Below are 22,404 nucleotides of genomic sequence, written 5' to 3'. Positions count from 1 at the left end.
GCTATTCCTACAGAATTTGGGCACAGGACTCAAACGTGTATGTGTTTTACATAGTGCAGAACATTTGCTGCTATTTGTGTAAAGAAGTGACAAAACATGCATTTGGTTGCATATCGACAGAAGCCTCTGGGAAGGCATGCAAAAACTTATATTGGTTACCTCTTGAAAAGAAAGTATAAAGTGGCTTTGAGAAAATCGTACCTTCTGGGAACCTCATTTTTCTCCTTGTGAAGCATAGAAATTGAATAGATGACATGATTCTATCTATTGTTTGGAATCATAAAATGGATTATTTCTGGGTGTGGCTTGAACATTTTAATGTTATGACTATATTTTATCTTTACCAGTTAAAGAATTCTTACACTTTAATTTTCAAAGGTTTGTGAACACAGATTATATATAATAACTTGTTTGCTTTTATATGTTCTTGGTTAAATGAGCTTTTAATGGTATTTAAGAGCAGGCACCAGCCAACCTATTAAATATACTAAAGATAGCATCTTACTAATAAAGAACTATGTACAACCAGGTAGATATTTTCAGCTACATTTTATGTAATGGAACAAAAGTTTGAATATGCTTAATCTCTTTCTGGGCTACAGTGAGAATCTCATACTTTATGTATACAGGTTACTCTGCTGCCAGAGGGTCTCCTGTAAACAGGCATCACCTCAGGTCCATACCAGCTGTCCTAGTCCTAAACAGGATCTTAGGTAGTTTAGTTTGTCTGTAGCTATCAGTGACTCCTCTGTAACCAGTGCATAAAATCATTTGTTAGTTTAGCAGCATTTCCGTGCATATTGTTTGCTACTCAGAGTCGTAGGTGTTAAAGGGTTGCTGACAGAAAACTAGTCTCTGCCTTTGGAGAAATTATACTTGGTGAGAACTAATCAGGCAAATATGATACCATATACTGAGTGCTGCTATGATTGAGCCCTATGGGAACATACAGAAGGGTCATCCAACTTAGCTGAGATTTGGGGGTCTGGAGTCAAGAAGGGCTTTCCTAAAGGAGGGAATGTGTTTCAAATATGAATGTTAAAAGAATGAATCTGTGTTAGCAAGGTGGATAGGAGGACCATCACTGCAGAGGGTGAGCAGCCTGTGCAAAAGCCGGAGGCAAGACAAAACCTGTCAGTTAAAAAAATATGCCTCCATTAAGAGCAGAGCCAGAGGTTTGAGAATACTGGACAGGGAAGCAGATGTCTAATTGCAAAGAGAACATATGTAGTGCTAGGAGCTGCATATTTTTAGCCATAGATGGGTTATGTTGAGAGTGTCATGATCAGGTATTTGCTTCAGTAAAATCCAGGCCACTCCAAAGAATTGGTTGAAAGAAGACAAGGGTGGAAGCAGATAGCTTGTTGATGAAGCTGTTGCAGTAAGTAATACAAGTGTGACCTCACGGAAGCCAAATATTAGGCTAGAGTAGTTGGGGATTGAGAGAAACAGACATTTAGGAGTTTGGCTCAAGAGAGGTGCAATGATTGGGGTAAGGGAGAAGAAAATTAAGTATGATGCCCAGGTTTTTAGATTGGTGAAATTCATACATATTTATGCTATTCCCTGAGACAGGAGCCCAGAGAGAAATTATTTAGGGGAGAAGGATGGGTTAGAAAATTTGACTTTCTTCGTATTATAAAACCTTTGATTCTCAGCAACTCATTTAATAATTTGTAATCTAATTCTTCCTTTTTATTCCCAGTCCAGCATACAGTAAATGCAATTTAAACTCATCTATTCTTGGTGTTCAGTGTTTTGTTTATCTTTGCTAACCATGCTTTGGGTTTAAGTGGAAAATACTTAGATTGAGGCAGTGTTCCATGACATCCAAATACAATGAAGGTAATAGTAAATTTAAATGCATATTTCATATTTCTATATTTTTTTATTTTGACAAAGCTAGAAACTTGCATTTTGATCTAGATGAGTAACATATATTAGGTAAACGTCAGTACCAACTGCAATTTAATTATTAAATCAAGTATAAACCTATGGAAGGATATTTAATAAACTCCCCATTGGTAGTTGGTGGTCTGTGTTAATTGAAAACAAATACAGCTAACATAAATCCACTATATAGCAACATAACTTTAGGCATTGTTTTTTTCATCTTTTTTTTTGTTTTGTTAACCCTTACCGAGGATATTTTCTGCATTGATTTTTAGAAGGAGAGAAGGTGGGAGGGAGAGACACACATCAATTGGTTGCCTCCTGCGCATGCCCCAGCCAGGGCCGGGGATCAAACCTGCAACCCAGGTATGTGCCCTTGACTGGGAATCAAACCCGAGACCCTTCCATGTGTGGACCAACTCTCTAACCACCAGGCCATACCAGCCAGTGCTATTTGTTCATCTTGAACTTTTAGTGCAAAAAGGATGATTATATTGTCTCAAGGTAACTAAATCACAAACATCCAAAGTTTACAAAATATATATGAAAGTATTATGAGGTGGGAAGAAGAGGGAATAGTACTTTTTAAAAGCATGCAATAAACTTGGTTATAACGTCGAATTCTGTGCTGTGATTCTGACAATTGTTCTGGATTTCTTTGAATCAGATAGAATACTGGATCATATACCATAATTCACCAAATATAAGGAGCCATCAGTTGTAAGAAATACTAATATTTTATATACTAATAAAAGAATAAATGTTGTCAATTAAACAGTGAGTGCCTTCTTATAACTTAGTATTTTTATTCTGTGCTTGTAAAAAGAGCTGTTTGAATCTTAGCATTACACTTTTATTATACCGCACTGCTCTGTTCATTGCCCTTCTGCATACATTAACTTCTTGAAGATTTTACATGGCAGTTAAACGCAGTATGGATAGTACCAACAATGCTCATAACTCAACTGAAGTGCATGAGACCATTTTTGCGCATGTGCAGTCATGTCTGTGGGCGAATGGTAAAACTCCATCAATTTTAAGACTTGTCCCACTTTGAGAGAGATTGACATGTGCTTTCTTATCATCTTGCTCAGATGTGATGCAGAAGAGGGAGGGGGGATAAGGTTTCAAAGCTGTCAGCGGTAAAATGGATTCAGACTCATAATTACATAAGGGAAAGAAGAAACTGTGGTGAAGGAGCATGGCCCCTAGGATTTGGCCTAAGTAATAAAGAGGAGCCATTTATTGAAGAGGATGGGTGGTGGTGGTGGTGGTTGTGGTAGTGGTTGTGGCAGTGGGTTGGAAATGGGAAGTGGAATTCTGTGTTGATCTATTATTGATATGCCATTAGGATGTTGTATTGGAGATGTCAAGTAAGCAGGTGCATGTCTGATATCAGTGCATACAAAGAGAGAGCAGTTAAGAATGTAGGGTCTGTAAATGACTTTGAGCTAGTTTCCGTCTGTGTAAAATGAAGATAATTTGTAATGTCCTTTAGGGTTTTAGGTTTAGCCTAGAAGAGTGCCTGGAGCATAGAAAGCTCTCAGTAAATGTTTTCTGTTGTCATGACTGATCTTCATCAGCATCATCCAAAGCATGGGCTTTGGAGATAGGGACCTTAGTTTGAATGTTAGCAAGACTTCTGACAAGTTATGTAATCATACAGTTTCTTTATCTGTAACTGGAAAGAGTAAAACATAGCTTATGGGTAATATTCTTAGTATTAAATCAGGGGTGGGGAATGTCCGGCCCGCGGGCTGTGCATGGCCTGCAAAATCATTTGGTCTGGCCCTGCCAAGGCCTCACCAAAGAGAAGCAGTTCCAGCCACCACATTAGGGGTGAGTTAATGTTTGACCAAATATAGCAGGCTAATTTTTAAGTTGATAATATTGTATAGCCCTCAAATGATGTTATAAATATCCATATGGCCCTTGGCAGAAAAAAGTTCCCTACCCCTGTGAGTCTAGAGCTATACATAAGAAAGTTCCCTGCCCAGCCTGGCGTGGCTCAGCGGTTGAGCATCGACCTGGGATCCAGGCGATCGGGGTTTGATTCCCGGTCAGGGCACATGCCCAGGTTGCGGGCTTGATCAGTGACTCTCTAATCATTGATGTTTCTATCTCTCTCTCCCCCTCTCTTTTCCTCTCTCTGAAATCAATAAAGATATATGTAAAAAAAAAAAAGTTCCCTACCCCTGTGAGTCTAGAGCTATACACAAGAAACAGTGCTTTCCTGTTCATTCTCTATGCTTTCACATTCCTAAATATATTTACGTTCTTGTAAGTTTTGGGGGATCCAGGTCCTTTGACCCTAGCTCTGCTTGCTTGCTCTTGTGCACCATGCTGGTGGAAGCTGCCTTTGCTGTTGCTTCCTATGGTGGTCAGCACCACGAGCAAGTCAGTGGATAAGCCAGTTTTGCCAGTGTCTCTACCCTTTTCCCCAATGAACTTATTTGGAATGGCTAGCTCATTGCATATAGTATGGGTATCAGACTTAAGCGATTGCAAACCTTGTTTAATTTAATTTGTTATTCTTATAGCTCAAATCCAATCCAAGTGAAAATGAAGAAAAGGAAGCCCAGTCTCAACTTATAAAATCTGATGAAATGCAGCGTTTGCGTTCACAAGCCCTTGATGCTTTTGACAACTCGGATTATATTGCTGCTATAACCTCCCTTGATAAGATTTTAGAGGTAAGTTTCTTAGATATTGCAGCTGACAAGCCTAATGCTTAACTGCTTTTTACGATAAGGCATGTGTTTATATACTTCGATGTGTTATGTACCACTGAAAACCTAGATAGGATAAAATCAGACTGGTCGTTGGGCTTTTAGCTCTTAGTGAAAGATAGTGTTTATATAGAACAAAATTTGGAACTGAAGTTTTCAGTAAATGTAATGAATGTGCTGTGGAATGGGAGTTATGTGTTTTCACACATTGCTTGCTTTGCTACTTTTGTTTGATTTTACCTTTTTTTTTTTTGGAAGCAGGGAAGAAATCTCTAGAGGTTAAATAATGGGGTACAAGTTGAAAGAGTTGGTTAAGAAAATGGAAAAATAATGTTTGGGAGGAAGAGGAGTGTTTAGAGTGAGAAGTTTCTAGGGAAGAAGGCAGATGAAGAGTTTATAGGATCCAGCCCGGCAGGTGTAGCTCAGTGGTTGAACACTGACCTATGAACCAGGAGATCACAGTTCAATTTCTGGTCAGGGCACATGCCTGGGTTGCAGGCTTGGTCCCCAATAGGGAGCACAGAGGAGGCAGGCAATCAATGACTCTCTTTCATCATCGATGCTTCTCTCTTTCTTTTCCTCTCCCTTCCTCTCTCTGAAATCAGTAAAAACATATTTGAAAAAAAGAAAAAGAAAAAAGTTTTTGAATCCAGATGGTTCTAGGTTGGGAAAATGAAGTCTACAGTTTCCTTGCCTCTGAAGGACTTAATAACAGGTGGTTTCAGAAGGAAGTCTACTAAAATATTCAAATGAAAGCAATCATAATTCAAGTTTATTTATCGTTTTCATAGCACTATGGTATAGTTTCATTTAATCCTGGCAGTAAACTTGTATGCAGAATGGGCATTTTGATAATTTTATAGAGGAAATTGTGATGTGACCTAGTGGAAAACACATTTTGCTAAATTATTTTGTAAATGCTTTATTAAGGAAAAATACAATTACAATTTTTACCTTCCAGTATTTAAACTGTTTTGACCTAGCTTATTGTCCATGATACTTAATGTCCAATGTTGATTTTGGTATCTTAATATAATGTGAGAAGTTGACATGACTTTAGAACAACTCTAAGAAATGCAGATAGATACTTCCACAGGCCTTATTGGTGAGCTTTTGGGCTTATAGTTTGAAGACTACCAGTGCATTTACTAAACATTTTAAATTTTTCAATAAAGTGGAAATGATGAAGCCTCAACCTTCTCACTTTGTTTTCCTCTTTTTTTTTCCTTTTTGTGATATGAGGATTTAATTTCAAGATTACATTTTACAAAAGGGAATTTTACTTCATTATTAGTAGAGTAAAAATATTTTGCAAATTTAGAACCTAGATTTTATTTTATTTTTTAATCCTCACTTGAGGATATTTTTTCCATTGCTTTTCAGAATAGTGGAAGGGGGGGGAGAGAGAGAGAAACATCGATGTGAGAGAGATACATAGATTGGTTGCCTCCCACATGCTCCCCGACCAGGGCCTGCAACCCCTGCAACTGAGGTATGTGCCCTTGCTTGGAACTGAACCCGAGACCCTTCAGTCCTCGGGCCGACTCTCTAAGTACTGAGCCAAGCCAGCTAGGGCTAGATTTTATTTTTTGATACTAGAAATTAGAATGTTGATTACAGAAATTTGATTACAGAATATTCTCTTCAAAAATCAAATATGCTTCACTGGGAACAACCTTCTACTAGTAAATGCCATGCATTCTTATTTTCAAAGTTTTACAGTTATATAATTGAAGGAGGTAGGGAAAGGGCCTTGTTAGTATATATATTCTTTTCCCCATTAGTTTATTTACAATATCCTTGGAGAAATTATTCTATTAAGTCATATTATTTTTGTCACATCTAAATTGTATCAGACTTTTAAATACTATTTACTGTATAGAAGTTACCACATTAATTAAGGATGTTTTATGTGGATAAATATGTAGGTAAAACATGTTGGGTGCAAGTATGAATGTGCATAATTTATTGTTCCTTTCTTAAAGTCTAGTTCTTTTGTTTTTCAAGGTTTGTGTTTGGGATGCTGAACTACGGGAACTTCGAGCTGAGTGTTTTATAAAAGAAGGAGAACCTAGGAAAGCGATAAGTGACTTAAAAGCTGCATCAAAATTGAAGAATGACAACACTGAGGCTTTTTATAAAATCAGCACACTGTACTATCAACTAGGAGATCACGAACTGTCCCTCAGGTCAGTTCTAGTGGCACACACATCTCATCATTTTATTGTTGGCAGTAAGATAAAATCCCATTTTCTTTTTAATTTTAAATTGGTAAGATTGTGGTTAAGGTTGTTTTTATTTTCTATTATCTGTTTATGTATTTTGTGTTTATATTCTATTATTTATTTATACATTTTAAGTCATTCTACTTCCACATAGGTTTATTTTCATGAACTCTGTTTATTAAAGTAAATAAGGATGTTATTTTTGTAAGAAAAAAAATGGAGTATTTAATGTATAACTCAAGTCATTTTAATTTGAATTAGTAAGTGTGCCTGTGTGGTCCAATATCATATATAAAAATATATGGTAAATTATTAAGCCAGTGTGTTCTAATTGTTACAAACAAAAAGTACCTCTTATTGTGATTTCTGTATTTAGTATGGAAAACTACTCATTGATTATTTTGACTTGGAATATTTTCCTCTTTTTAAATACACGAGCAGTGAAGTTCGTGAATGTCTTAAACTTGACCAGGATCATAAAAGGTGTTTTGCACACTATAAACAAGTAAAGAAACTTAATAAGCTGATTGAGTCCGCTGAAGAGCTCATCAGAGATGGCAGGTAAGCATGTTTGTCTAGACTCTAGCATTCCATCATGTATCCTTTGTAGGCAGAAAGAACAATTGAACTGCTTGCTTTTTTACTCTTAGCAATTGAGGATGGAGTATCTTAGATAGCACTGGGCCTTAACAAAACTACAATTGTACATTTAAAAAAATAAGGCAGAATATAAGGAACAGTAACTGCATAGTATTCTTACCAGGTTTATTTTTTTTCCCACCAAATATTTATTGAGTATCTCTTGTATCAAGCACTGACTATATCCTGGGGTTGTGGAAATGCATATGACTATAGTTTTTGGTCTTAAGAAGCTGATAGTATAGTGAGGGAGACAGACATATAAATTGATTATTAAAAGGTAATGTGGTCTCTAGAGTGATAGAAATGTATACAGAGTATACAGATCCCCCCCCCCCCCCCCATAGGATTCTGAGTTAACAGTTCTTTTGTCATTCTACCACTTCTTTTTGGCCTCCATGATTCCTGATGAGAAATCCATTGTCATTTTAATTGTTTTTCCTCCTAAAAATAAGGCATGATTTTCTTCTGACTGCTTACAAGATTTTTTCCCTTGTCTTTAGTATTCATAAGTTTAATTGTGATGTATCTTGATGTGCATTTCCTTATGTTTATCCTTTTTAGATTTTTAGTTTCTAGAATATGTAGGTTTATATCTTGTCAAATTTGGGAAGTTTCCAGCTAATATTTTTTGGAATATTTTTCCAGGCCTTCCCACTGTATACTTTGCTTCTTAGATTCTGATTGACATAAAGGTTAATAACTTTTTTATAGCCCCACAGGTTCCTGGGCTCTGGTCATTTTTTTCAGTTTATTTTCTCTCTGTTAAGATTTGGTAATTTCTGTTCTCATTCACTGGTTCTTTCCCATCTCCTTCAGTCAGCTATTCAGCACACTCAATGAGACTTTTATATCACTTTTTCTGTTTTCCAGTTCTAAAAATTCCCTTTGGTTATTCTTGTTATATCTTCTATTTCTTTGCTGAGACTTTGTTTCTTTGTTGAGGCATTCTGTTTTTTCATTTGGCTTAAACATGTTTCTCGTTGCTTTTTTCTTGGTTGCTTTAACATTTTTATCAGATAATTCTAACATGTCTGTTCTGTTAGTGTTGGAATTTATTGTCTTTTTCAGTTTGAGATTTGTTTCTTGGTATAATGAGTGGTTTGTAATTGAAACCTGGACATTTTCATCTTATGGGACTGTTTTTTATTTAAACCTTCTGTTTTGGCTGGGTTTTTCTGACATTGTTCCAGAAAAGTGGGGGTGGGCAGGTGGAGGTAGACGTTTCCCACTCAGCCTTCATCAATACTTGAGGTGTGGGGGCTTCTTGCTACTGCTCGGTGCAGGTGAGAGGTTAGGGGACTCATTTTCAGCCATGGATAGAAGTCCTGGCTCCCCACCTGGCCGCCTCTGACACCACCTTGGTAAATGTGTGGGCGCAGCTCATTAGAGCCTAACCATGGATGAAGTCTGGGCTCTCCATGCTACCTGCTGGCATTGGTGGGGGTGGGGCCATAATTTTCTCTGGTGTTTGCATGGAGTAGAGCCATTATTGTCAAAACATTTTCTGTCTGGCTAAGCTGATCTTTCCAGGTCTTTTGACTTGGTGCAGCAGGCTTTGGTGTTTTGTTTGGGGAGGGTGTGTGCGCATGTGTGTCTGTCTGTATCCGTTGGCTTCTGGGTTGCTGACTTCCTCAGATCCAAGTCTAGGGTATATGAAGCACAAAAGAAACCTGGGGAACTTCCACACTATGTTTTCCCTCAGGTCCAGAGGTCCCTCGCTGGGTTGCCTGCTTTTTCCCTTTCTTAGTCTTTTCATATTTTTTAAAATATTTACTGTCTAGGGTATTTATTAGTACCTAGTTGGACAAATAGGGGAAAGTACATTTATTCCACCTTCCCAGAAGCTAGTTTTTGTTTTGTTTTTTAAGTGAAGTACAGTATTTTCCAATTGAACTTATTATTTCAAGCTAATTGTAGTTTTACATGTAGTTGTAAGAAGTGAAGCAAAGACACACATACTCTATGCAGTTTCCTACAGTTGTTTTACTGTCATGGAGAACTTTAGAACAATATCCCAACTTGGATTTTGACATAGCTAGCTTCTGTTTAAATGTTATATTTAAAGCTGTGTTTTAACACATCAGCATCTAAAAGTGAAGATTGCAGCACCTTGGGAATAATGTGCCACATTATATGTCTTTTTAGTTTGCTATTACTGAGGGAAGCAACCTAGTGTGTGTAACGTGACTAGTACTTTCCAACAGTTTAAAAAATGCTGAAATAGCTTTTATTGGTCTTAGAAAGCTAGTAAAGGTAGGAATTTAAACAGGTTCCTTCTGCAAGGAAGTACATTGTACTTAGTTGTGAATATTAACATTCATTATATAAAATAAATGGCATGTATGTTATGGGCTCCATGATTTCGTGAAAGTTAGAGTGACCAAAAAATAAAACCACCTCTCTGCTTTGCTGAAGGTCCTCCATATAAGTCAGACTTTAACAAGGTGTTTTCCTTAGTTTCAAAATCATGAGCATTCTTCTGTAAAGAAATTTATCAGGTGGGTTGATTGGTACTCACAGGTGTGCTCTGATTTATCATTTTCTGGGGTCATGTGTTTTATCTCCTAACTCTTAATTGCAGGTAGTACATTCCTTGTTCCTACAGATTAGTAAGGTAAAAGCAGTGTTTGAAGGCATGTGCTCATTCAGGTAAACTGATTAAGCAACATATAGTGAGGAGTAGAGGGCTTTCTCTGGCTCTAGAAATAGAATTTGTTGCTCATCGTGATTTGCTCATTTAATAGATACACAGAAGCGACCAGCAAATACGAATCTGTGATGAAAACAGAGCCTAGTGTTTCTGAATACACAATTCGTTCAAAAGAAAGGATTTGCCACTGCTTTTCTAAGGTAACAGTTAACCCATTCCCAGAAATGTAAACACTTAACATACGGAATAGAAACCATAAATCACTTTCTCACATTTACGTTTAGGACGAGAAGCCTGTTGAAGCTATTCGAGTGTGTTCTGAAGTTTTACAGGTGGAACCTGACAATGTGAATGCCCTGAAAGATCGAGCAGAGGCCTATTTAATAGAAGAAATGTATGATGAAGGTAAATCTATAAGAAATTGCATTTCAGTATCTAAAAGTTGATGTATATGAAAATTAGCACATTTAACATCCTTTTGTTTGAAGCAAGTTTACCAGAGTACCAGGAAATGTTGACAATTTTAGAAAGATGGCAGAGAACTTTAAAATCATTCTTCCTTAGTAGAACTTGAAGAGTATACCATATAAGGAAAAAGTTCTGCTGTTGAAACCAGCTCAGTGGAACATAAAAATAAAAATTTTAGCCTTTCTTTTAGACAAGTTAGAAAAGATAAATAACAAAATAGAAAATTTAAATTATAGATTTCATATCACCTAGAGGTAATACCAGTTCATTTGAACTTATATCTTTCAGACTTTTTTATATATATATAGATAGACTTTTCTATATATATATATATATTAGAATATACATATTCTATGCAGATATAGTATACATATTATACATGCAGCATACATGTTTATGTCATATATTCCTAAATTTAAAATGATCTTCTGTGACCCCCTAAGCTGTTAAATAACAATAGGCTAGCTACTTACCCTGTTTGTTTAAGGTGAAGTGACAGAGTTTCCTGTTAGATGTTGTAAGGACCTTGAATAAAGGCAGTGCCCTATTTTTGGAAGATAACTAAGGCATATACAGTAGTATACATCTTTTGAAAACTAGACTTTTTTCATGTGACAATATACTATGAACATTTAAATGAAATGGTTTTAAAAGAAGCCTTACTGTCCTTATTGAAAAGTTTTCATTTCAAATCTGGTAAATCATTTTAAATTGAAAACAGAGGACTTTTCTGGTGAAACTTAGTTTGTGGTATTCTCCCCCCCCCCCCCAATTAGGTAGTAAATATTTAACAAAAGTGTGTGGCTATTAAAATAATATGTATTAATATTAATATCATGCAAAAAGAGTCACAAGTGGAAATTGTGGGTAAAATGTTAAGTGTGATAATGCATCTGCAACTACGATAAAACCTATCCTAAGGCAGCAATAGAGAACTACACTTTTAATTAAGAAAGGTTTATGGTACTCTTTTTTTTTTTTTAAGGCAAACTGATCACTTTTCTTCTGCTTTCCACAATTTGAAGAGAATCTTGCTCCTAAGTGGTATCCTAGGAGTAATGACAACTCTGGTTATTACTATTTGTGGGACATTTTATAGTATAGTCCTTGAAGTCTGATTGAGGCTTGAAATGTATGCAATTAATATGATGTTTTAATATTCATAAGAATGCTTCAGTAAGGCAGGTAATCTATATGGGAGAGTCCATTAGCATAATTGTTCTTTTCACTTTTGAGCTACTGTGTCTACTCTGTGAGATGGCTATGCTATGGGATTTTCATTCCAGTTTTTGGACTGCTTCATCAAAGGAACTTTTGTCATCTATATATAAACCCTCAGCTCTCATTGTGAAATAAGAGAGCTGCAGAATATAAAAAACTTAGCTGTTAAAAAAAGGTTAAATCTTTTAGGTTGCTAAATATAATTTGAAAAGGTGCCTTTGTGAATGTCAAACTGACTTTTTTTGGGGGGTGATGACAACTTAATTTTTTTTTAAATTAAATTTATTGGAGTGACATTGGTTAATAGGATCATGTAGGTTTCAGAACAGCTTAATTCTTGAAGGAAAAGATGCTTAATACTAATTTAATAGAAAAGATGGCTTTGAAGTCTTTTTTCCTTTAAAAATTTCTTTTAAATAGGAGTTTATTCTTTGTCTTGGGGGAGGGTGCTAAGATTATACATTGGGGAATCTTTCTGAATTATGGTTTTACAAGAGTTAAATGGTTGGTTGAGTCACAGGTATGGAAATTTAAGCAACCACCTGGAGCGAGAATGGATTGCTAGGTCTCTAAATTTGGGACGATGGAGAGAAGCCTTTCATGTACTGAAAGATATTATTTGACTTGTTTGAATTTGAATCAGAGGTTTAGTAAATGATGTAAATAAGTAATACTCTTACTCAACTAGGCTAAATAATATGTTGAAATTCTGAGTTAAAATATGAAGGCTTTCCATATTCTGTTACTAGTTTTACCTTTTTAAAAATCAGCAATATAAAGTGATAGTAGGTATATCATGAGTAAAGAAAAATAGGTTTAGTGTATAATGGAACATGGAGATTAATTAATTTTAGGCCTACAATAGAATTATCAGGAAAGATAGTAGGGGATTCCACTCATTAAGAAGCAAGTAAGGTAAGATTGTTGTTTGAGGATGCCTCGGAGACCATGAAAAATGAAGGAGGCTCTTCAGCTCTTTTTGAGTAATTCTTTTAATAGTTTTTGAGAGGAACAAACTGACATTGAAGCAATACTGACTAGTTGGCAAATTTCCTTTGAATGTAGGGTGATTCAAGTGTCCTTATGAGATAAACACTTGTATTGGCTTAAACTTAAGCTGCATGAGGACCTGTGTCTATTTTATTAACTGATGCATCTCTGGTACTTGTGCCTGACACATAATGAGGCACTCATATATTTGCTGAATGAATGAATGTAGTTAAACAATAGGGTCATAGTGAAGAGTGTATGGAATTTAGAATTAGTCCTGGGTTTGAATCTGGCTTTCCCATTTATTTTATTTTTTATTTTCAATTGTGGTAAAGTACACATAAAATTTACCGTATTGATTTTTAAGGGTGCATTTCAGTAGTGTTAAGTATATTCACATTGTTGTGCAACCAGTCTCCAGAACTCCTTTCATCTTGCAAAACTGAACTCTATACCCATTAAACTCCATTTTCTCTCCTCTCCCACCTTCCAGGCCCTGGCAACCAACATTTTACTTTATATCTCTATGAATTTGACTATTCTTGATACCTCATATATGTGGAGTGATAGAAAATTTGTCTTTTTGTAACTGGCTAATTTTACTGGCTAATGTCCTCAAGGTTCATACATGTTATAGCATGTTAGAATTTCCTTCCTTTTTAAGGCTGAATAGTATTCCATTGTGTGTATATAATTTGTATATCAATTATCTGTTGATGGACATGCTTCCTTCCACCTTTTGCCTATTGTGAATAATGCAAGATCTTCCTCTAAATTCTTCTGGATACATACCCGGAAGTGGGATTGCTAGACTGTAATGTAATTCTAGTTTTCTAGTTTTTGAGGAACCACCATACTGATTTTTTATAATGGTTGCACTGTTTTGCATTCCCATGGTTGGTCCCAATATCTCCGCATCCTTGCTAACCCTTGGTATTTTCTGTTTTTGTTTTGTTTTTTAAAACATATCTTTATTGATTTCAGAGAAAGGAAAGGAGGAGGAGAGAGAGATAGAAACATCAATGATGAGAGAGTCATTGATCGGCTGCAGCCTGCAACCCGGGCATGTGCCCTGAGCGGGAATCGAACCCCGATCGCCTGGATCCTAGGTCGATGCTCAACCACTGAGCCATGCCTGGCTGGGCAGTATTTTCTGTTTTTTGATAGTAGCCATCCTTCAGAGTGTGAAGTGATATCTTATTGTGGTTTTGATTTGCGTTTCCCTAATGTTGATGTTCAACATCTTTTCATATACTTGTTGGCCATTTGTATATCTTCTTTGGAGTATGCCACTTATTTTTACTATGTGGTTTCAATGAAATAACTTAGCCTTTTTTGTTTTACTTCCTTATCTGTAAGATAGGAGTAAGAACAGCACATACTTCATAGAATTGTTGTGACAAATAAGATGATGCTCAGAAAATGTTTAGTATAGTGCTCCTAGTACACTTCTAAGTAAATGACTTCCTTCATACTCATTTTCAGGGTAGTAGTTTGGAACTTGCATTAACTTTTTTTATACAAACAATATTGTATGGGATAGTTAGCTTCTAGGTCTAACCTATGACTGCTGCATTAACTCTGTTTGACTAGCTCTTATTTTAGTATTACTAGTAATGTCCATACTTCTGAGAACTGGAGCCAAGCAGTACCTTTTCTGAATGAAGGACTAGCCTTGGCAAATTAGAAAATAAAGTTTGTCTTTGATATCCTATGTAGAAAGGAGACCATTCCTTCTGAGAAGATCAGATTTCTCATGGCTACTGCTTTTTTCAAGGTTGTTGTCCAGGGGTCCCTGGCTTCTAATATGGGGAGAAAGAGGGGAAGAGATTGGTCTGAGTTAGAAGATGCTGGCTGTATTTAGGATCATACCTAAAGCTGGCTTATAAGTTAGCTGCTGCTTAAATATTGATATTTTTACATATCAGTCATAACAAGGGCATCTACCTTAGTTTCACTAAAGAAGTTGGAAACAGGTGGTTAGGATAGAAAACTATTCCTTTCAAAGACAACTAGTGTAAGATAATGTATGCAGATTGCTTACCTCCTTTGGCTGTAAACCTCATCAGCAGTAAATCTGGTGTGCGTTTTTACTCACACACAACCTGCTTAGCCACAGCCTCCTCTTTTGTTTTGAAAAGTACACGGTTGCAGGTAAGACTACATAACTACCTGTTGTGTGGGGATTAGTGCATTTGCCTATCATATCAGTTGGCAAAACATTGTATCCTCTATAATGCCAACCCTGTGACTTCTGTAGGAAATACCAAGGAATCCCTGAGCTTAATATGTATGTAGATGGGGAAACATTCATTGTGGGTAAACAGTATTATTTAGCAGAAAAATGCATGTTATAAGGCTAATTTCCAAGTGATCAAAAGCTGTAAGTGTTGGAAAAAATATTAAGGAAAAAAATAGGGAAGGACATTCCAGGTGTTGACGCTGAAAAGAAGCCCAGAGGCAGGGGAATGAAAGGTGACAGATATATTTGAGGACAGAGGGTGGGTTTGGATAGAAGGAAGTTGGCCATAGATATGTTTTTGTTTTCACTTTTTATTTGCCAGTTAACAGGAATGTGATTACCTCTGACAAACAAGTGTGATCTCAAATAGCGAAGCAGTTTCTTTAAAGGAGAAAGAAAAACCCCTTCACATTTCTTACCATCTTAAGTACAGATAGACTAAGTACATGGAGCAAGGCTCATATTTGTCTGTCTACTTCAGTGCTTTGAATACAGTTGTTAATATTTTTTCTCACTGTTGACAGAGATATTGTAGCACAAGATTTAAAATTTTATAATCCTATAGGAACCAGAACTCTCTTTGTATTTAGCACTATTATTTTTCTACTATAAAAATTTCAACAAAATACATTTATAGAGCACATTGATGTATCAGATTCAGTTAGAGTGCAGGCCACATTATGTCCCTATGTACAGAATTAAACAGTTTTATTGATTTTAGAAAGGGGGGGAGATTGTTTGCCTCCTGCACACACCTCAGTCCTCTCCCTCTTAAAAAAAAAATTAAAATTCAAAATATGTTGTTTCTTTTGTTACTGAGTTGTAGAAATTATGTATATATTTGTACTCCTTTATTCTGTTAATGTGATAAGTTAAACTGACATTTCTAAAGTTAAATCAACCTTGAAATATTGGGCTAAACCCTTCTTCGACATACCTATCCTCTTTAGATATTGCTGGATTTGATATGCTAATATTTTAAGTGTGCTCTATGTTCATAAGGGATATTGCTCTGTAACTTCTTTTTTTTAATATCTTTGTCAGATTTTACTGTTAAGGTTGTACTAGACTCAGTTACAAATTGTTCCCTTCTCTGAGAGAGTTGTGTAAGATTGGTGTTTTCTTCCCAGTGTTTGAGAGAATTTACCAGTGGAACCATTTTGGTTCTGGAGTTTTCTTAAGAAGGTTTTTTGGTTATGTTCTGTTTCATTAATTGAAATACGGCTGTTTATGTTTTCTTTTTCATCTTGTGTTTTTGTAAGTTACCACTTTCAAGGAATTTGTTCATTTCATCTACATTGCTGAATTTGTTGGCATACTATCTTTTTTCCCCTCTTAGTGCCTGTAAGACCTGAAGTGATTATTCCTCTTTCATTTCTAATAATGATAATTTATATTTTCTTTTTTTCCTCTTGATCAATGTAGCTAAAGTTTGTTGAAATTTGTTGGTCTTTTGAAATAATCTATTTATGGATTTGTTAATATTTTCCATGATTTTTCTTTATTATTTTATTCTCTTTACTTCCTTTGACTTTGGGTTTACTTTGTGCTTCTCCAGCTTCTTAAGGTTGAATTATCATTGATTTTAGGTCTCTTTATTTTTAATATAAGCGTTTAAAGCTGTACTTTTCACATTGTTATAGTTTCAATATCATTTGGTTTGAAATGTATTCTAATTTTCCTTCTGACTTTTTCTTTGATGCATGGATTATTTAGATGTGGTCTGTTGAATTTTCAAATACAGGGTGGGGCAAATTTATTAATTATTGTATTCAAAAGTGGATATAAACTGTAAACCTACTTTTGCCCCACCCTGTATTTGGTGGTTTCCTAGGTACCTGATTATTGATTTCTAATTTAATTCCATTGTGGTCAGCGAACATACTCTGTATGATTTCCTTTCTTTTAAATTTATTTAGATTTGTTTCCTTTAAAATTTATGTAGACTTGTGTTGTAGTCCAACATAGTATCTGTCTTGCTGAATGTCCTGTGTGCACTTGAAAATAATGTGTGTTCTGCAGTTGTTAGGTGTCATGTTTTTCTGTTAGTTTTCCCAGCAGTTGCTGAGAGTGCAGGCAGGGTAGAAGGGGTCAATGGGGGAGAAAAAGGGACATCTGTGATTCTTTCAACAATAAAGATAAATTAAAAATAATAAAAAAATCTTTACCTTTTGTGGAAATTGCAAACTTTCCTATCTTTCCCTTTTAAGTGTCCAATATTCCTTTATATATTTTGGAGCTCTGATATTAGCAGCCTGCACAGTAAGGCTGTTAAATTCTCCTGATGAACTTCTCCCCCTCCCCCTCCTTCTATTAATTCCAGAAGGGAGTATCACAATATTCTCAAAAAACTCTGAGGAAAAATAATTTTTTACCCAGAATTTTATATGTAACAAACTATTATTAGGGTAGTTTAAGGTAATTATTGGGAAAATTTCCTTAAGCTGTGGGATCTCCGTGGAAAGCCTGCTACTTAATTGGGAGATGCCTTTTTCTATGACAGTTGTTTCATTTCAATTGTCTCTCTCTTCTCAGTTCTGTTTGTGAGTTACTCTCTTGAGTTTTCAGGTTTATTTGTACAGAATTTAGCAAAGTAGCCTCCTTACTTTAATTTCTTCTGTCATGATTATTGCTCACTTATTTATCTGAGCTTTCTTTTCTTGACTAGAGGTATTGATTTTTGCCAAGAGGTAAGCTTTTTGACTTATCAGTCCTAGTTTTCTGTTTCATTAGTTTTTTTCGTCCTACAATTCACCTGTTTTCTAACTTTGAATCCTGATTACATAGTTCATTTTTTTACCCTGTAATTTTTATTGAGCATCTAAGGCTGAGTTATCCTGTTAACACTGCTTGAACTGTGTCTTATAGGTTCTGAATGGCAGTGTTTTCATCATCATTTTCTAGATATTTTGCAGGTTTTTTTACATTTCTCTGTTTTAAGAGTTGTTGGTAAGTTTAAAAATTTTTAGGTGCAAAACTATTATTTCTTACATTAATTTATAGTGTTATAACATTGTAATCAAAGAATATTTTGACTACTTCCATCTTTTGTAACTTATTACTGGTTTATTTTTTTTACCTAAAATGGCTGATTTCATGAGTTATAGGGATTTGAAAAGAGGTTGAACTCTCTTGTTTCTGGGACAGAGTTTGACGTGTCAATCACATCTACCTTATATTGCCATCTCCCTCCTCTTGGCTTTTTGTTCACTTGATCTATTATGAACAGAGAAGTAAAAGTCTCCCTCTACTAGTGTCTTAAGTCTGTTCTAGTATTTTTTTTCTGCTTTATGTTACCATTGTTTTATTTGATGCAGGTATTATGTGTCTCATTATGATGTCTAACCTTTAACATTATAAATCTCCCCCCTTTTGTTTAATGTTTTTGACCTGAATTCTAATCATCTGAAGTTAAACTCCTTGCTGACCATGTCATGAGTATACACGTGTTTCCGTGTTTTTTAATGTTGCTGACTGGTCATGAGATAACTTGTGTCTGCACTTACTAATTTTAAGCACTTTGCTGACCAAAGTAGCAGGCTCCATGGGTGAGTTCTGGCTTGAAATAGGTGGTCAGCAAGGTTTAAGATTGTGAACCAAAGTTTATTTGCATTTGCCTGGTGAAACTTTGACCATGCTTTTATTTTCAACTTTTTGGAATCACTTTGTTTCAGGTATGTCTCTTGCATAGAGTTGGGTTTTGGTTTATGATCCCAAATAAATTCTTTTAAATAGATGAGTTAAACACATTTACATTTAAGACATGACAGATGTGTCTGAATCCTGACATTGTTTTGCTGAGAAATTTTGCTATTTGCTTTGGCCTGTATCGTTTTATGTACTATTTTGATATACAGGAAGGTTTATATTTTTCTTCTTGATTACTTTTATAGTTTTGTTAATTTCACCCTCTTCTTTTGGGCAATATCAATTAGTTTCCTACGATGAGGAAGAATATTAACATGTTTCTTCCTCCTCTTTCCTTTTCCTTGACCACTTATTAATAGCTTTCTAGTATTTTCCTTTGACTTATCAATGGGTGATGTTTTCTGATTGCTTCAGCTGTAATTGGGGGAATTAATGAACTAACGCTCTCTTCTTCCTTTTTTTTTTTTTAGCTTTATCCCTCCTGCCTTGTTGGGGCATGCATTCTCTAGCACTGTACTTCTGTTTTGTTTTAGTTTCAGTTTTATATTAAATATATTCAGTGTGTTCCATCCCTCCTTTGGCTCTGGTTTCTCTAGACTTCTCTTGGTGAGTTCATCCCATAGTAGTTTCCTCGAGGGGCTTCTGGGAAATTTATTTCCTGATTTCTTCTATGTTCAAAGCAGTTTATACCTTTTGTACTTGAAGGATGGCTTGGCTAGATAATAAAATCCTTGGTTCACAAACTTGCTGTATATTTTAGTTACTATTACATTCTTTTTGAACACTGAATATTGCTATGGAAAATCTGGGGCCAGGATTTTGGTTTTGGTCTAGCCACCCAGTGAGCCCTTAATATTGACCATTCTCATCCTGTTTGGCCTGGTACCTAGTGTGCCCTTTTGAATGTAGATTTATCTTTTTAGAAAAGTTTTCTTAAATTTGATCTGAATTGTTTTGTTCTATTCTATTGGTTTTTGCTTTAAGATCCAATTATGTATAGGTTGTATTCCCTTGCTTGTCATCTGTAGCTACAATATTTTCCTCTAGTCTTTATAAACTATTTCCATTTCATTTTGTTGGGTCCTTGTTTTTTCCTCATATGCTTCTCCTTTGAGCTCCTTCTCATTTCATCTCCACTTCTATGAGAGTTTTTATTGTACTTATTTTTGTTGAGTTTTGACTACTCACATTTTTATCTCTTCCTTTTCTCACTATCTCTTTGCTGAGTTCTTATTCTGCTTAGTGATTACCCTTAATAGGGGCAACTGAATTACATTTTAAATATTCATGCCATAATATTTGCTCAGATTTTTCATGTATTCATTGGCTATTTTGATGCATGTCCATAAGGTAAGTTTTGGTACTCTTGTTTTAAAAATTAAATAGCTCTGGATTGATGCTGTACCAGTAAAAAATATTACTCATCACAAAATGAGTTAAATTGCCCTTTCCTAGCTATCTGTGGGAAAGTCCTTTGGGGGTATGTGTGTAAGGGGGTGCTGGGGACAGGGAGAAGCCTTCTGTACTTAACAATTGCAATACTCTCTGCTTCACTGTTTCCACAGACATTCTGCTTCCTGCTAAAATGCTTCTGTATAGCCCCGCCCTCTCTGCTTCTCTGAGCCAAGTCCAGGAGGTCGTCTGCTGCCAGTCCTGCTGCCCCTCTGCCCACTTCCTTTGCTACACCAAAGGGGTATATCTTTTGCACTTCAGGGTGAGCCCCTCACCTTGAGAGCACACAGTTGCCGAGTTTCCTGAGATGTGCTGCCCAGGCCTATCTGCTATCCTTATTGTAGTCCCTTCTTTCCCTGTCTTCTCCCTAGTAAGGCCTCTGCTTTATCTTCACTCAGTCTGCGCTAGATTTCATGGTTCTTGTAATATGCAAAGAATACAGGCTGTCACTTCAGGGTGAGCCCATATTCATAGAAAGTGTACTTTGCTGTCATTTTCTGTGATCTCTTGTTATTGGCCTTTCTCACTATTTCCTTCCCCCTCATTTTAGATTTATGGCTGATAATAGCTAATATTAGCAGCCCTTGTACAGTTTGAATTGTTTTGCTGAAAATGCAGCTCTCCCCCACACCCCTTACCTTGTTTGTTTTGTATGATATCCAGGGTGAGAAAGTTGGTGTTCCATGAGGCATATTTATATTGGAGGTGTAATGTAATCTTCAAAAGGCTCTCTAAAGGCCCTGTGTTGAGAACAGACTTTTAGGGAAATACGGGTGGAAGCTGAGGAGAGCTGTTATGAAGCTATTGACTTCATCACGGTGGTAACTGTGGAAATGGTGAGAAGTAGTTAAATTCTGTTGGTGGGGAAGCTGATTTGGGGATTTGCTAATGGGTTGGTGAAATGAGAGAGTCATGTGCAGCTGCGCATATTTGTCTTCCAAATGCTTTTCTGTACTGGGGAGTCACTGCACACTTCTGCGTGGGCAGCACCTGTTCACAGGAAGGCTTCCCCTGCAGTGCTCTCCATCTTGCCCAGTTGCCAGAATGAACAGGACTCCACCCATTTTGTACTCATTTTACTTTATCAGGTGGAGTCCTCTGGTGTATTTAAATTCTGGACGGAACTGCTTTTCCTTTGTTTGGTCTGGGTCTGTCCTGGAGGTCTCAAGGGCCTGCGGGCTCAGTTCTGCATCTCTTCCTGGTCCCAGCAGCCACATCAGGGGCCCTCCAGATGCACACCCTCCATTCTGCTTAGAGGCTGGTTCTTGAGCCCTGATAGGGTTAATGCTGTAGCTGCTCCACATAAAAGGGGAAGAGCCTGCCCCGCCATTCTCTAGTCATCTAATGAACTATCCTAATGAGTGCCTTAAAGCTACTCTTGCTTGCTAAACTGAGGATCCTTGGCCAAATAGAATGGACTCCAAATTAGCTAGGGTCTCTTTCAATGTATTTGGATTGTGGTTCTTTCTACTTAGGTTAAATCATTATTAATATCTCATTTGCTTTCTCTTTTCCAAAAACATCTCAATTTCCGGTCTGTTTCAGTGCTGCCATGGTTTTACTATTTTTTTTTGTCATTTTGGTGGGATAGTGGGATGGAGGACAGGCAAACTCCTGTGCTTACTGTTTGCCATCTCAATCTGGTTGTTTGAATTGAGTGAGGGGAATATGGAAGGAAAGAAATTTGGGAAGGATAAGATTTTTTAGATTCAGAGGTTAGAAAGTGAATTTGCTAATATGTAACATACTGTTCATTTGGGGCCTTAATATTTCTGGCTTATTCTTTTCACAGCTGCTCAGTATGGTATGTGATAAAAACTGGATGGCATTTAGTTTTTACGTTGTGGTGGTTTTTTTTTAGGGTTCTCTTGGAGAGTAGAATCTGAAATATAATTTAAAATGATCTATCTAGTTTATGCCCTTGGAAAGTTTTACATCATCCATATTAAGTTTCAACTTAATTACCTACCTGTAATTTTATATTTTTTCCTATATTGGGGAAAATGTATCTACCTTAAGTTTTAATAAAAGATAGGATATAGAAGCCTACTTTGGGGGAGATACTGTGAACATTTAAGAGTGCAAACGTGTTTTAAATGTAGTTTGCATAAGTAGCAAAATTGCATATATTGAAACATTTCCCTTTGTATTAAATTCCTTCAAATTACATTTCCTTACTAGGTTCTGATATCAAGAGCTTGGGTATTGCAAAGTTAAACCTCGCTACTATTTGTTACGGATTTG

At 36.1% G+C, this 22,404-nt stretch overlaps 1 protein-coding gene across 1 annotated transcript in view; it reads left to right on the top strand.

The window, feature by feature from the left end:
• The window catches only part of DNAJC3 (DnaJ heat shock protein family (Hsp40) member C3), a 57,329-nt gene that overhangs the window by 29,363 nt on the left and 5,562 nt on the right, over positions 1-22,404 (top strand). The window contains exons 5-9 of the mRNA XM_016224148.2: positions 4,434-4,586; positions 6,630-6,811; positions 7,289-7,408; positions 10,234-10,339; positions 10,424-10,544. Coding sequence (XP_016079634.1) covers positions 4,434-4,586; positions 6,630-6,811; positions 7,289-7,408; positions 10,234-10,339; positions 10,424-10,544 — 682 coding nt within the window. The remainder of the gene's footprint in view (positions 1-4,433; positions 4,587-6,629; positions 6,812-7,288; positions 7,409-10,233; positions 10,340-10,423; positions 10,545-22,404) is intronic.

This window comes from Miniopterus natalensis, chromosome 2, assembly GCF_054644295.1.
Source record: "Miniopterus natalensis isolate mMinNat1 chromosome 2, mMinNat1.hap1, whole genome shotgun sequence".
Lineage (NCBI taxonomy): Eukaryota > Metazoa > Chordata > Mammalia > Chiroptera > Miniopteridae > Miniopterus > Miniopterus natalensis.
The sequence above is the reverse complement of the archived record's forward strand: the minus strand, read 5'-3'. Positions and strand labels throughout refer to the sequence as shown.